This window comes from Talpa europaea (assembly GCF_964194135.1).
Source record: "Talpa europaea genome assembly, chromosome: 16".
NCBI classification, from domain to species: Eukaryota; Metazoa; Chordata; class Mammalia; order Eulipotyphla; family Talpidae; genus Talpa; species Talpa europaea.
Window position 1 is genome coordinate 19,830,559 of NC_140084.1, and position 14,402 is coordinate 19,844,960.

The window sequence follows — 14,402 nt, forward strand, 5'->3', positions numbered from 1 at the left end:
CTCGCCCGCGCCCCGCCCCTCGCCACGCCTTCCGCTCCCCTCTCCCCGCCCCCACGGCGCCACTCCCGGATTGGCTGCCGCCCCGCCCATCCCCCGGCCTTGGCCAATAGGACCGGCGCGCGGTGCGCGTCAGAAGCCGGAAGCCGGAAGCGCGGCGGCCGCGGTGGCGACGGGCGCTCCCCCGAGCAGCTGTCGCCCGGCGCCATGCGAGGCCTCGGGCCAAGCCTCCAGGCTCGGCGCCTCTTCCCGCTGCGGCTCCCGCCGCGGCCGTCGCGGCCGCCCGGACCCCGGCTGGCGAGCGGGCGGGCGGCCGGCGCTCTGGAGCGGGCCATGGACGAGCTGCTGCGCCGCGCGGTGCCTCCCACGCCGGCCTACGAGCTGCGCGAGAAGACGCCGGCGCCCGCCGAGGGCCAGTGCGCGGACTTCGTGAGCTTCTACGGCGGCCTGGCCGAGGCGGCCGAACGCGCCGAGCTGCTGGGCCGCCTGGCGCAGGGCTTCGGCGTGGACCACGGCCAGGTGGCCGAGCAGAGCGCGGGCGTGCTCCAGCTACGCCAGCAGCCGCGGGAGGCGGCCGTGCTGCTGCAGGCCGAGGACCGGCTGCGCTACGCCCTGGTGCCGCGCTATCGCGGCCTCTTCCACCACATCAGCAAGCTGGACGGAGGCGTGCGCTTTCTGGTGCGGCTGCGGGCCGACCTGCTCGAGGCGCAGGCCCTCAAGCTGGTGGAGGGTCCGCACGTCCGGGTAAGGCCCCGCCCGGGCCGCTCCCCCCTCCCCCCCGACGGCGGGGTCAGCCAGGGCCACGCCCCCACCTTGCCCCAGGGTTCCTGAGGACCCTCTGCGTCTATCAAGGCCCAAACACTCCCTCTTCCCCAGCCCGACGCTGTGCCCCCCCCCACCCCGAAACCCTATGTTTTCTGAATCTACCTTGCTGCAGTCCTTACTAGACATGTAATGTTTACTAGAAACTCGGCACTTGCCAAGCGCGGTCCATGATGTCTCTTATTCGAGCCAAGAGGTCTCATCTATGTGTGGTATACTTGAGTGAGCTCTGAACTCAGTCAGCCAGCCTTCTGAAAACCTGGAGGGCGTGTGACATAGTCCTAAGAAGTCCTATAATGTGCAGAAAGACAAATCACCAGTGGCCACTGTGTATGAGTCCGGATGCCTTCAAGTTTTCTTTGCCACAGAACTTTGGGCAGTTCGCTTTCCTAAGTTAAACCCTAAAATGATTCTAAGTTGACTTCTTGTACTAAGCCAGATGCTTAGTACAAATGAGCTCACGTTGAATGCAAGTGTATATATACTTTGAGATTTAAATAATGAGCACTTGATGGCTGATAGTTGAATATGGTCCTTTCATACTGTTGGTTTTGAATATGGAGAGGAGTGACTTGCCCTTTTTTGGGGGGGGGAGATGTAAATGTTTCAGATGGTAACATTTGTAGGTGCTTAAAAAAATTCACCAGTGGGATGATGAAGTCCCAATTCATTTATGAACTACTAACACTGGCATGATAGTTTTTAATGTTCATTGCCTCACCCTTAGATGCATGGCATACATGTCCCCTTTTACAGTAAAGGAAACTGGTAGTGAGGTTGTGTGACTTGACCAAGAACTCAGGGCAAATAGTTATGTGTTCAATCACCCATGCAAACCCAGTGTTCTTTGCACTATATTTTATGTCCCCGTCCTACTGTGTGAATTATGGTGTTGGTCAGAAACTGTTTTGACTACTTAGTCTTAGAAGCATAAACATTGGCTATAGTTAAAGGTGGGGTTTATCTCAGTGGTAACAGTAGTATGACTTGATTGCTCTTGATAGCTGGTTAACCTTCAATGCTAAGCATTACACAGAGCCATAATCTGAATTCACCATGCTCCGGCTCAGGCCCAGTCTGAATGGCTGGTTTGTGTGCTCTATACACCACCTGCATTCCCAAGTCAGCCAAAGGTCCCTCCAATTCCTCTCGAGGGAGAGTTGGCTTTATCTGCAATCTCAGTAGGGTTTTTTTCCTCGAAGCAGGAGCCACGGCTGCATTGATTGTTATTGCACAGGAGGCTTGAGAATGACATAGAATGCTGCCTCTCCCTGAATGAAGCCATCCATCCATCCATCCATCCATCTGTCCACTCAGCACATGATCTTTGCATGACTGACTTGCACCAGGCATGCTCAGGGTGCCAGCGTCACTTGGTCCAAGAGCAGAAACTTCTGTCTCCGTGGGGAGAATTAGTAGCAGATCTGGTAGGAGATGACTGCTTTTTTGTGTCCTTGCTCATTTCATCCTCATCCTTTCTTAGCCCTAAAACAGAGGAAGTAGATGACTAAAGCTTGTCCTGGTCAAGTGCAGCTGCCCAGTATACGGAGCTGGGGAGAGCTGCAATCCAGGGCCAGGCTCAATGACTCCATAGCTCTGTATTTCATCACTCATTACCAGCTCTTGGAGCTGACAGCTTAACTACATCTAAAACGCGTTTATTCTTTTATAACTTGTCTTTTTCTGTAAAGTCAAGGGCAAGCTAAAACAACCCAGCTAACTAATGGCTTCGTGTTACCTACTTTCAGTGAATCAAGTATTTAATAGCCTTTATTTGTGACAGTTTCCTCCTCCTGAGGTGCAGCGTGAGCTTCCATCTTAGCAGTGGTCTGGAACGTCCCAGGAATGCTCATCACACCTCACATGGCTGGCAGTGTGGCATTTAGTGTCTCTCCTTGAGCGTTTTTGGTGTAGAGTCAACTGTCCTGGGAATATCCATTACTCCCTTCCACCGACCCTCCTGCCTAGCCAAGTCGGCTCTTGGATAGAAAGTTCCTGAACCCAGAGCTAATGGGGAGGCCTGTTAAAAGGGCTACCTCCGCTCCTGCTCATTCACTCTACTTTGCCTACCACTCTAGCTTCAGGTAGTCTCCCCCAGGTTCCAGCATCTTGGCACATGTTATTGTCTACCCCCTCACTAGAATTCCATGCATTAGCCCCAGGATGAGCTTTTGGAGCATTTTACTCCCAACCCCACCCTAACCCGCCCCCAACTAAATGAACAGCTCGAATGAAGCCTGGGGATAGGCTGGAGAGTGCCCCGCCAGATGACCAAGTCCGAGTGGGCACACTGGCCATTCCCATTTGTCTGGACATCACACGGCTCCACTCTGAGTTCTGAGCCTGGCAGGATGCCCAGAAGGTTTCTGCCTGCCAAGAGAGACAGCAGACATTTGGATTGCCCCTGGCTGGTGTCACCCTGTGCCTGGGACAGCCCGACATACAAATACACTACCCAGACTGGCCCCTGCCAACCTCTGGACTTGAAAGAGAAGGTCAAGTGAACATGCAGTGCTTCACAGGAGAGTGACTGGGGACTTGGGCCTGCGCATTTCTCCAGGCCAGTCCAATCCACGTGCCCATTACAAGTTCTTGCTGAGTCCTCTAGGGCTCAAGTAACTGGCAAGTGGGAGGCCACAAACAGATGTCTTACAGGACAGGAGCAGCAGAAGCAGCAGCAGTGGAGAGGGAAGGCCCTAATGCCCAGTACTGTCTTTGCCATCCATTGAGACTGTCCTGAATGCCACCCATTGCTGTGGCTTTAGAGGGTACTAGCCAAGTCACTTAACCCTTGGGCCAGTTGGCTCTGTGCTAGAGGTGAGACTGTGGTCAGTATGTTGAAGGTCAGCCTGCTTCTGAGAAATGCACTGAGGGATATGGTGAAGCTTTGCTACCTACACAGTTTACAAATGTGGGCACCGATCGTGAAGACCTTGCTCTTAGATCAGGGATGGTGATTATCAGAAGCCTGGAAAGAATCCAGGAGACTGACATTTCTGTCTTGCGTGCAGCCGTGCATGAATACCAAACACGGGTGCCCAGACAGGGCTGATTTGCTTTCCTTTGATGTTTTTAATCAGATAAGGTTTCTTTTCTCTCTAGTGGGGCATGCTTAATCCTTTTCATAGGAAGTTTAGAGTCAATAACAAGTCTTTTGCTGGGAAGATACTAGTGCTTTCATGGAAGAAGGTTTTACAGACTGGCAAAGGTCACAGATCTGTGCTGTTTCTCAAGGTAGCAGGTCCCACATGTGGGGAGGATGGATATTTGCCCCACAGTGAGTTCAAAGGTCAGCAGAAGCCTAAGTCTGTTAGAGCCCAGCCTGGGGCTTTTGCACCCATACTGAGTCTACACTCGCATGGTATGGCCTCTTGATGTCATTTTCAGAACTCTGAATTACTATACGTAAATTGATCTTAAGGAACTTTTTCCAGGAAGCAATTTTAGCTGGTTCCATAATTAAAGAATTAGTAGAAAAGGCACTGGTCAATATCCCTACCTTCTGTGATTAGAAACTGCCAGGGTTTTAAACAGTCCTGTTGGTTACCAGATAGTGTTCTTGTTGCAAAACATGCTCTTTTCCTCTGTCAGAGTTCCAAGTGAGTGAAGAGGCTTGGTCCTGGCATGGGTGTGTGACCCTCGGTGGAAGTCCCATTCTGCGTGTTCTTTTCTGAGACAGATGCCAGGGCTTTGTGCTCAGAGGGGCAGGTTCAAATCCACCTGGCAATCGCAATCGCTATCGCTCCATACTCCTTCCTGTCTTCAGCTTTCTGCTTAAACATGGGGTGCAGGAAAGGAATGTAAGAGGTGGCTGCTAACCTTGGCAGACTCCCGCCAAGTGCCTTGTCTTTAGCAGAACAGAATGCATGCCAACTGGCGCTCCTCAAATCAAATGCCCTGTTACCCAGCTGTGGGCTATGTGTGTGAGTGTGGGCCTGAATGTAGGGGTGGGGTGTTATATGCTTTTTGTTTTTTTGTTTTTTCAAAGACCCATAGAGGTGGAAGAGTTTGATTTTTTTTTCCAGACAAGATCCCCATGAAATGGAGCTGAGTCTCCATTGTGGGAGAAGGTCGGAGCACAGATCAGCAGTTTGTGGGTGATGGAAGGAAGTTGGCATTTAGAGAATGGAGGGTCTGCTGGGAGGTGGGATATGGAAATGGGGGGTGTGGAGCCTAGACAGCAGCATGGGTGGCACTGCACGCGAGGGACAAACACGGGGCCCGTCCCCTCCATTTGATTCCCAGCCATGCCAGATGCTTTATTGTGTGGCCTCTTTGGTGGACTTGTCCTGATTTTAAGTGAGAGTAGCAGGCATTGCTTCTACTAAATTCTGTGCTTCGCTTCTCTGTTGTTAGCGTCTGCCCTGGTCCCCTGAGGGCCGAGGGCTGCGGTGAATGGGAATGGGACTGAAATGCCTTCGCTTCAGCACTGTCAGCCCCTCCGCTGGCTTTCAGGGCCCCTGGACAATGAAGAGAGCTTTTTCTTCACATACCAGAAGCAAGGAGACCTTGAGAGCCCCAAACTTCAGAAGGGACCGAGGAGCTAGCTGTTTCTCTGTTCAGAGGGCAAGCTGGCTGGCCTTCTCAGCTGTTTTCCGAGATGGGTGCAGTGCACGGGACGGAAAAAGCTGACCGAATGTGGACTCCAGTGCCGCCGGCGCCCCAGCAGTGGCGTTTCTGAGGCTTGGGCTGTTGGTAAATGACCGCGTGAGCGCACAGCTTTTTGCTTTCTGTTCCTCCTGTTCCTGGTGGCCCGGCAGCGTGTTGCCTGGGTGGTTGATATTGGCCGGACAGCTGTGGTCCCGGTGGGCTAAGCAGTGGAGACTGCTAACCTTTCACCTGGATTCCCTCTTCTCTGCACCAGCATATAGTTTAGAGCAGCCAGCAGTCCGGAATAGAATGAAGAGACATTTAGAGGGAGAGTTTTCACCAGCCAAAGGGTTTCTTTCATGATCAATACTAAAACTAGATAGTTATGGCTTTTTCCTGTTTCCTGAATGTAATGGAGATGCCAGGGCATGGAACTTGGCTGGTTGGCATTTTTCCAGGGAGAGGATCCCTGGTTGTTAACACATGCTCAAGAGTGTGTGAGGCCCCCAGGAAGACCAGGAACCACTGTGGTCAAGCGCAATCAATAGTTTCATAAAGAGCAGGTTCTGTTGCCTAGCAAATGACAGCTCTGCCCCTTCCTTCCTGCCCCTCCCCTGTTCCCTTCTCCTAATGCTTTTATTTTTCAGTTGCTACCAATTTATCAACCACTTTCCACAGGGATCGCCCCCCTCCCCTTCTGTGCTTTGGGCACTAGAGGAATGAATCAGAAATGACTTCTGCCCTTACAGAGTGTAGAGCCAGGCAAAGGACACTAGATGCTTATGGAATCGAAGGTTAAAGGAATTGCCGCGGTCATCTGGTACAGCTGCCTTTCTTCAGGCGGCACCGCCAAGTCCTGTGGACCTGCGCTCACTTGGCACCCAGTGAGGTCGCTCCTCCAGGAGACATCTGGGCAGCCCCAGCCAGTCATAAGTCCTTTACAGTGAGTTCTGTCAAAGTCAGACTACCTGTGACTTCCCCCAGTTGATCCTAGTTTTATTTCCCTCATGGAATCCCACAGAACAAATTTGTAGCCTCTTCTGTGCTCCAGGCCTTAAGTATTTAAATTTAAATCTCTTTGAAGTATTTAAATTGAGATTTCACTTCATTCTAAAGCCTTTTCTGAGCCACAAACCCATAACTGCAACTTACCCTTCAGTGACAAAGTCTTGAGACCTTTTACTAGGGATTAAAATGTGAAATGATCCTGTGACATTTTTACAACTCCACTCTTAGTTATCGGAGTTATCCATCAGGGTCTCTGTGACTCTTAGACAAAGATTCATAAGGTCAGTCCTATACCAGATGTTTACCGTTACTCAATTCAGTGTATCTGTTAGTATGTGATTTGTCTATGAGTAACACAGACCCAAAATAAGTGATTTGAGTAACAGAATTTATCTCATGGAAAAGTTTGCAGCGAGGCCACTGAGGACTGATTCTGCTCTGCAGTGCCCTCAGTTGACCCGACTTCCATCCTGTTGCTCTCCCTCGAAAAACCTTCATTCTCCAAATTACCTCATGGCCCAGAACGACTGCTTTAGGTCTAGCCATCACACCTCCTTCCAGCTGAATGGAAGGACAAAGAAAAAGATGGGTGCAAAGAACACACTGCTTCCAGGCTTTAAGGACACAGCTGCTTCAGGACAGCTCTGCTAATGTCTGGCTGCCCTGTGATCCGGGTCTGCTGCCTGGGGCCTCCCCTCTGCTCTGGCGCTCGGGTCACTGCTGTTACATGGTCAGCGGGGTCACCGTCAGCTAAACCCTGATGGTTCTGCTCCAACACAAACACCTCTTGCTTTTCTTGACTCAGAGGGCTCTGTGCAAGTGTATTTTGGAATAGTAATCCTTTTAGAAAGTAATGAAGTTATTGTGAGGTGAATTAGAAGAGATTCATCAAACCTAAATGTACTGATTGCCAGATTCACTAGTAACGTAAGTCCCGAGAAGGGAGGGGAAAAATGGTACCAGTGAAACTGACCCGCCATCCTTTCAGAGGTGCCCCTTGACTCCAGAAGTGTGAAAGTACGTTCCTTAGAGAAATAGGGGACCTGGATCCAGTGCTTGTTTCTCTTAGGAAACAAGGAATAAGGTTTGGCAAATCGAATGTTCCTGAGAGGAGGACTTGAGCTCGGTGTTCGTGTCCTTTGCGATAGGCCATGCCGCGTGATGCCAGCTTTGAATTTCCAGTTGGGTGCACTAGGTGAACAAGTACGGATGCGGTATTTGACTTGAGCAACTCAGTCCCCATGGAACACTCATGCAGACGGCTTGAGGTTGAAGTGGTTGTGCTCAAAAGGTTGAACTCGGTCTTAATGTGGGGGAAGAACTCAGTTGCACAAACTCAGAAAGAGGCGGCTGGAGAATCTTCTGGCAGTCTTCTGTGCTGGGTTCATTGCATTCACTATGCTGGAGGCGGGCCGAGGTGGGTGGCATTCTCTCTTGGGGAGGCCCACAACTGTCTCTTGTCCTTACAGGAAATGAATGGAGTGCTGAAAGGCATGCTGTCCGAATGGTTCTCCTCTGGCTTCCTGACCCTGGAGCGAGTCACCTGGCATTCACCCTGTGAAGTGCTACAGAAAATCAGCGAGTAAGTTGCTGGCTTCCCTTTTTCCTATTTTCCCCTGAAAGCCGATCTCTATTCATATGTACACTTTATCTGGAGCTTGATAAAGCCCAGACAAGGGCTTCACAGCTGTGGTGGCTGTCCAGGCAGGTGAATCCCGGATCACTGAGTGGACAAGGGCACAGAGACATTTCTGTCCCCAGTAAGTGTGGGCATTCGTTTCTGATCTCATTTTAAATGTGGGGCCTTTATTCTACCTCATATTAAATTTGGGGTCTCATTTGTCCTCATTAAATGTAGGGTCTCATTTCAAATGCACAGGCCCACTTTTTCCCAAGACTCATTAGTAGAGCTGTATGAAGTCACTGGACCAAGTATTTGCATTAGTAATTCAGGTAGCAGCTAACTAGATGAGCTAGCTGCTAAACTTTCTCCCTTGGATAAAATCCCTAAAATTGCTGCGTTATTTATAATAGCTGAGACATGGAGGCAGCCTAAGTCCCTATCCGCAGAGGGTTGGAGGAAGATGTGGTATGTATTACTCACAGTGGAATGTGATTCAGCTATAAGAAAAGATGAAATGTTGCCATTTGCAGCAAAAGGGAAGGAACTTGAGGGGTTTATGCAAAGTGAAGTCAGAAAGACAAAGGCTGGATGATTTCACTCATGTGGGTAATAGTAAGGAAACAAAGTGGCTGAACTGACAAAGAAAAATTGAAGTCAAGTAGAGGACCCTGATAATCCAGCTGAGATTTCCAGAGGTGACAAGGCAGGAGAGAAGAGTTAAGGGTAAGAGGGATGGTGGTGGCTACTTTGCTTTTGTTTTTCTTGTTTTTGTTTTTGTTGTTTTTTTTTTTTTCCTTAAAAAAAAAAAAAAAATTGTGTGTCCAGGGCCTTTCCTACCTTTATGGATGAAAGACATTGTCTTGGGTCCTCCACCACTCCTGAGCCAGTCCAGCTCCTTCTTTGGAAATTTTGTTATAAAGAAATCTGTCAGTTCTTATAATCCAGAAGTTCTTATAGATGACAGGAAAATCTATCTTTTCCTTTCTCTTTCCTCAGCCCATGTTTGGCTTTTTCCCATGTGACTCATAAAGGGCCCTGAACCAGCCTTACACCTAGCCCAAGGCAGAGGAAAGGAGACTGTGGGGGGGGGAGTGTGAAAGCAGGTCAAGTGAAGAGCTGCCGCGTCGAGAACCTAAAAGCCTTGGGAAGGACCCACAGTCCTTTATATTTCCTCCAGAAGGCTACATCTCTGGTAGAGAAAGGTTAATACATTTGAATTGAATGAAGCAGTTGAGCACAGGCCTATTATTGATTAGTTCTTGTCATATTGAATCCTCCCAATGAAGCAATGGAAACAAAGATAACTGGGTCCATTTCACAGATTTGGAAGCTGAGGCTGAGAGAAAAGCTAAGTAATTTTGTTAAGGCTGCTCAGCCAGCAGGACCAGAATTAAAACTTGGACTGCCTAGAAAATTAAAAAAAAAAAACCCAACCCTAATAGTGCCATGCACAGTGAGATACCCCTGGGGTGCCAGGCTTGTCCTCACCCTCAGACTCTCTTTCCACCACTTCTCTCTTCCACCTCCTGCCGTCCACATTGTCTCGTCGGGTGGAGGTGTTTGGTGCTGTCCTGTGTGCTGTGTGAGGGCTGAGTGTCTGCCGTGGCCCATGCCGAGGACACAGTGCTTGGGTGAGGCCACCAGATCCCACAGGTGTTTGCCTCTTTGGCTCCACACCCAGAGATCCAGCAGAACGAGAGACAGGGTGTCCCAAATCCACTGGGCGCTGAGAATCAGAGCACAGTTTTGTGTAAAATGGTCATTAATTTTACTTCTTCTCAAAGTCATTGGTGTTTCACATTAAAGTGATATTCTCTGAATTTTCCTGAAGTGGCCACTGAAGCTGATTTCGAGGACTTTCTCTGCATTAGTGAATAGCTCCAAGGAAACGCCGCAGGTGTGGGACTGACTGGACGTGTCTCCCTCTAACCCCCTGGCAGGGCAGAGGCTGTGCACCCGGTGAAGAGCTGGATGGACATGAAGCAGCGCGTGGGGCCCTACAGGAGGTGCTACTTCTTCTCCCACTGCTCAGCCCTGGGGGAGCCCCTGGTGGTCCTGCACGTAGCGCTGACCAGTGATATCTCCAGCAACATCCAGGTACAGAGTGGGGCTTCAGGACACCACGAGCGTTCCAGGGCCCCTTAAGTGGTTTCACCTTGGCTGAACCCCTTCTTGAAAGATCGATTGTGTTAGGCTTGTGCAGATGTGGGAATTGGCTGGATAAAATCTCCAACTTGGTAGCTGCAGACTTGGAAGGAGAGAGCACTTGTCTCTGCTGGCTTCTAGCTGAGGAGTGGTTGAGTTGCTGCACAACACTTTTGTGAGGTGAAAAGAACCAGAAAGGCCCTGTGTTCCACTTTGCAGCATTTGTTTAATGTATGGGGGAATTTTTTTTAAGATTTATTTGTTTATGCATACAAGAGCTGGGGTACAGGCCAGAGGCATGGGGGGGTGAGAGGATTCACCAGAGACAGAGCTGGGGACAGAACAGGCAGACAGACCGAAAGCACTGCTAAGGGGAGCAGCGGGCGAGACAGGAGAGGTCTGCCGTGCCATGTGGGAATCTCCCTGGCCCACCGGGAATCGAACCACGCTCTGCAGAGGCTGCAGACAGCTTCACGGCGCTGCGCTCAACCTGCTGCACCACTGGGGAGACCTCTTGGGGGGAATTTAAAAGACTCATGATTGAGAAATTTTAGAAAGGGCCCAGGTTATATGCCAGCTGGACCCAGAGCCCTGCAGTTGGGGCGTGGGTGCCCCGCCCGCCTCTGGCAAGCATCGCTTCTCATTCCAGGGCTGGCCTGGGGATGGATAAGCCAGTGCCACCAGTTCTGGGCCTGGGATTGGGGGCACAGGCCAGGAAACATAAGGACAGGTGAGGGGGAGCAAGACCCCACAGCCAGTGAGGGAGGGCTGCCAACCCAATAAGCCATTGGGAGGTTGGAGAGATGAAGATATGACAGGCCCCTGGGAGTGCTGTGGGGTGAGGACAGACACGCAGCGTGTCCTCCATCAGAAGGTCACCAGAAGAGCCATGGAGTCAAGGTTCTGGGCCTTTGTTCTTGGTCACAGGGAGAGCTTGCTGGTGCAGGGGTATTTCACACTCAGAGCTACTGAGCCTCTCTGAGGGCACTTGGGCAACATCTACTAACACAGAAAAGATGCCTTCCTCTTGCTGTAAAAATTGCACTGTGAGGACTTTGTCCCGGGAGAGGCTCCAAACTGAGAGCAGACTGTCACACACTGCGCAGGCTCCCGTTTCTGGAGCTGGAAATACTAAAGGGCGCCCGGGAGCTTCTGCCCTGGATTGCTCTCACACACCTAAATGTGGAGGCAGCTTAGGATTTTGACATCATCAAACTTCTGGATATTGTAGGGGAGCAGGTTGATCAAGTGTCAGTTTATACCAAGGCATGAAAAAGAGGAAAGGGATATAAATTGCTGTTCAACAAAGAATCTCAAAGGGAGGGAAAGGATCCACACAGGGACAAACCCTGGGGTTCTGGAGAGGTTTCCAAACAGAACAGAGGCCAGGAGATCCATCTTCATCACCGTGACCTCAAGTCCAGGGTCCCAGGGGGGCAGAGGAGAGCTCAGGGCCCAGAAAGGAGGGTGAAGTGCAGCTGTGGGCACGTCCACGCCTCTCACCTGGTGGTGAATGTCCTCCAGGCAATAGTGAAGGAGTCCCCTCCGTCCGAGAGCGAAGAGAAGAACAGAATCGCGGCGGCCGTGTTCTACTCCATCAACCTCACCCAGCCAGGCCTGCAGGGCGTGGAGCTGGGCACCTTCCTCATAAAGCGGGTGGTGAAAGAACTGCAGGTGAGTGATGGGGCACCCCTGCCAGCCATCTCAGGGGTGGGGTGAGGTGCTTCCCAGGAACCCTGGGACCACTCAGGAGCTGGAACCAGTGCCAAAGACAGTGCCAGTTCTGGCTGTTCCTGTGGCCTCCAGATGCAGTGTGTGCCAGGGGCCTCTCTCCAGAGGACCCTGTTGTGGTTTTCCCATGTTGTCCTGGCATAAGTGTGAGGCATGGTCCCGCCATTCTCTTTGTTGCCCTGGGGAAAACTTCGGCCCTCCTGCAACAAAAGTGTTTGCTCTGGGTGTAGGCCTTTTAATTTTTTCTCCTAAGGGGTGTCATTGAATAGAGTGAGTAGAATCTAAGATGAGGTAAAATCATCAGACTGCACAGCCGCCCCCGAGAGCCGGGCGCTCCACTTTGCGTGGTTTCAGCATGGACAGCGCCGCAGAAGCTCTGCCAGAGGAATGGCAGCTGGAGTGGGGGTTCTAGTATTGGCTGCTCCCTATTAAATTCGTAATCAGCTCTTCAACCGGGGATCTCAGGGTTCGGTTGGGAGTCGGCTTCATTGCAGTGACTTTTCCCGGAGGTGGGGAAGAGCATGTCTGATGCGTGCCTGCCGCTGCTTTCTCCGTTGCAGCTTCTTTGCTGAAGGTGTACATGAACGGGCAGGGAGGGTGTAGGAGGGTAAGAAAGCCCCTCACAGGAAGGGCAGGCCCTGGTCAGGGCAGCCCACCCACAGGCTCTAGTTCTGGACCAGTCAGAGCAGGTCCCGCTCCCGCAGCCAACCTGAGGGCACACGGCAGGGAGTCACGAGCGGGGATCTGGAAGGAAGCCGAGTGCTCCCTGCCCCAGGGCGCCGGTGGGTTTTGTAGAACCCGAGCCGGTGAGAAGAACACGGGGAGGTCATGTTCTGTTGTTAAAAGTGTTGGCCTTGAATTTTGAATGATGATGAGAAAAGGCGCATGACACGGGTCATAAAGCGTGACACGGGTCATAAAGCAGGGAACCCACTCACGCGTTGCTGAGCAACGACTGATGAGGAAGTGGACTTTACCAAACTACGGAAAGTAGGAGAAGCGTGCGGAGTGTGGAGGTTTTCTTTGCTTCCATCACACATTTTCCAAAAAAAAAAAAAAAAAAATCTCTAGTAAGTATCTATTATGTGTATAGTCAGAAAATACTGTGGTTTTGGAAATGAACATTGAGTTCTCTCTGTAATTAGCGATGATGGCACCGTATTGACGGATGTGGAGAAATACCTGTCTCTACCCCTCTATCCTCTCCTCTGCACCCCCTGTGGTATATAGCTGGGCAGCTGATTATTTATTCAACAAACTGTCACTGGGTACATGAGTGCCAAGCATGAAACCAGGTTCTGTGGCCACAGAGAAGCCCATGAGAGAGGCACGGTGGGCCAGAAGGACCAGGTCTGCGGTCAGAGGCTGCATACCAAGTGCCCCCTGGAAGCAGTGCCTCTGACTGAGGGGGCAGTGGTATAGACGGAGACACCTTGTAAAGGTGGGCCTGGGAGACTCGAGGTGCCTCCAGGGCCTGGGACCCATGAGGCCCTTAATAAATGCCCCCTGCAGGAAGAAAACCCTGAACTCAATTGTCACTCTGCAAATCATAGCAGCTGAGGCTGCTGAGGCTGAGGAGACAGGTGGGAAACACAGAGGTTTCCTAGGCTGGTGACGGGCCTGCTGAATTTGTGTGTTGTCTCTACCTTCCTTTCCTACCCCACCCCTGCCTTACAGAAAGAGTTTCCTCACCTGGGGGCATTTTCCAGTCTGTCTCCTATACCTGGATTCACCAAGTGGCTTCTGGGGCTCCTGAGCACGCAGGCCAAGGAGCCAGGGAAGAGCGAGCTGCTCACAGAGCCAGAGTGCAGGGACATCTCCGAGCTTACAGGCGGGCCCGCCCACGAGACCCTCAAAGGCCTGCTCAGCAGCAGTGACTGGGCAAAGTCTGAGAAGCTGGTCAGGGCACTCCAGGCCCCCTTGATGAGGCTCTGTGCCTGGTACCTGTATGGAGAGAAGCACCGGGGCTACGCCCTGAACCCCGTGGCCAACTTCCACCTACAGAATGGGGCAGTCATGTGGCGCCTCAACTGGATGGCCGACACCAGCCTCAAGGGCATCACCGGCTCCTGTGGCCTGATGGTGAACTACCGGTACTTCCTGGAGGAGACGGCCACCAACAGCACCGCCTACCTGGGCTCCAAGAACATCAAAGCTTCTGAGCAGGTGCTCAGCCTGGTGGCCCAGTTTCAGAAGAACAGCAAGCTTTAAAGCCCACCTTTCCTGAAGCAGGTGCCCCAGCCCAGAAAGGGGTCATACTCTACATGGGTTGGGCGCGGGAGGGCCTGTACCCAAAGGACTCTGCAGCCTCCCACACTGGGAGGCTGTGCCCAGACATAGCTGAGCAAGGTGGTGGTGGGTACAGGTGGACACGGACTGGGCGGAGAGGCGGTGCTCTCTCCAGAAGATTCTGTCTCTGCCTTCGGCCTGGCTCCCTGCCCAGGTTGGTGCTGTAGCACCGCTGCCTTTAGAAAGCCCTAGTGTC

At 51.7% G+C, this 14,402-nt stretch overlaps 1 protein-coding gene across 2 annotated transcripts; it reads left to right on the top strand.

Annotated features, from left to right (window-relative positions):
* Window positions 1–204: 204 nt before the first annotated feature.
* MLYCD (malonyl-CoA decarboxylase) lies at window positions 205–14,128 on the top strand (the record flags this gene model as incomplete). Of its 2 annotated transcripts, XM_084257793.1 has the most annotated exons (5): window positions 205–741; window positions 7,887–7,999; window positions 9,982–10,138; window positions 11,711–11,860; window positions 13,595–14,128. In XM_084257793.1, the coding sequence occupies 5 exons, from the start codon at window positions 205–207 to the stop codon at window positions 14,126–14,128; spliced, it is 1,491 nt and encodes a 496-aa protein (XP_084113919.1). The 2 variants fall into 2 exon arrangements, with proteins under 2 accessions (XP_084113919.1, XP_084113920.1); XM_084257794.1 differs by lacking the exons at window positions 7,887–7,999; window positions 9,982–10,138.
* Between the last annotated feature and the right edge of the window lie 274 nt (window positions 14,129–14,402).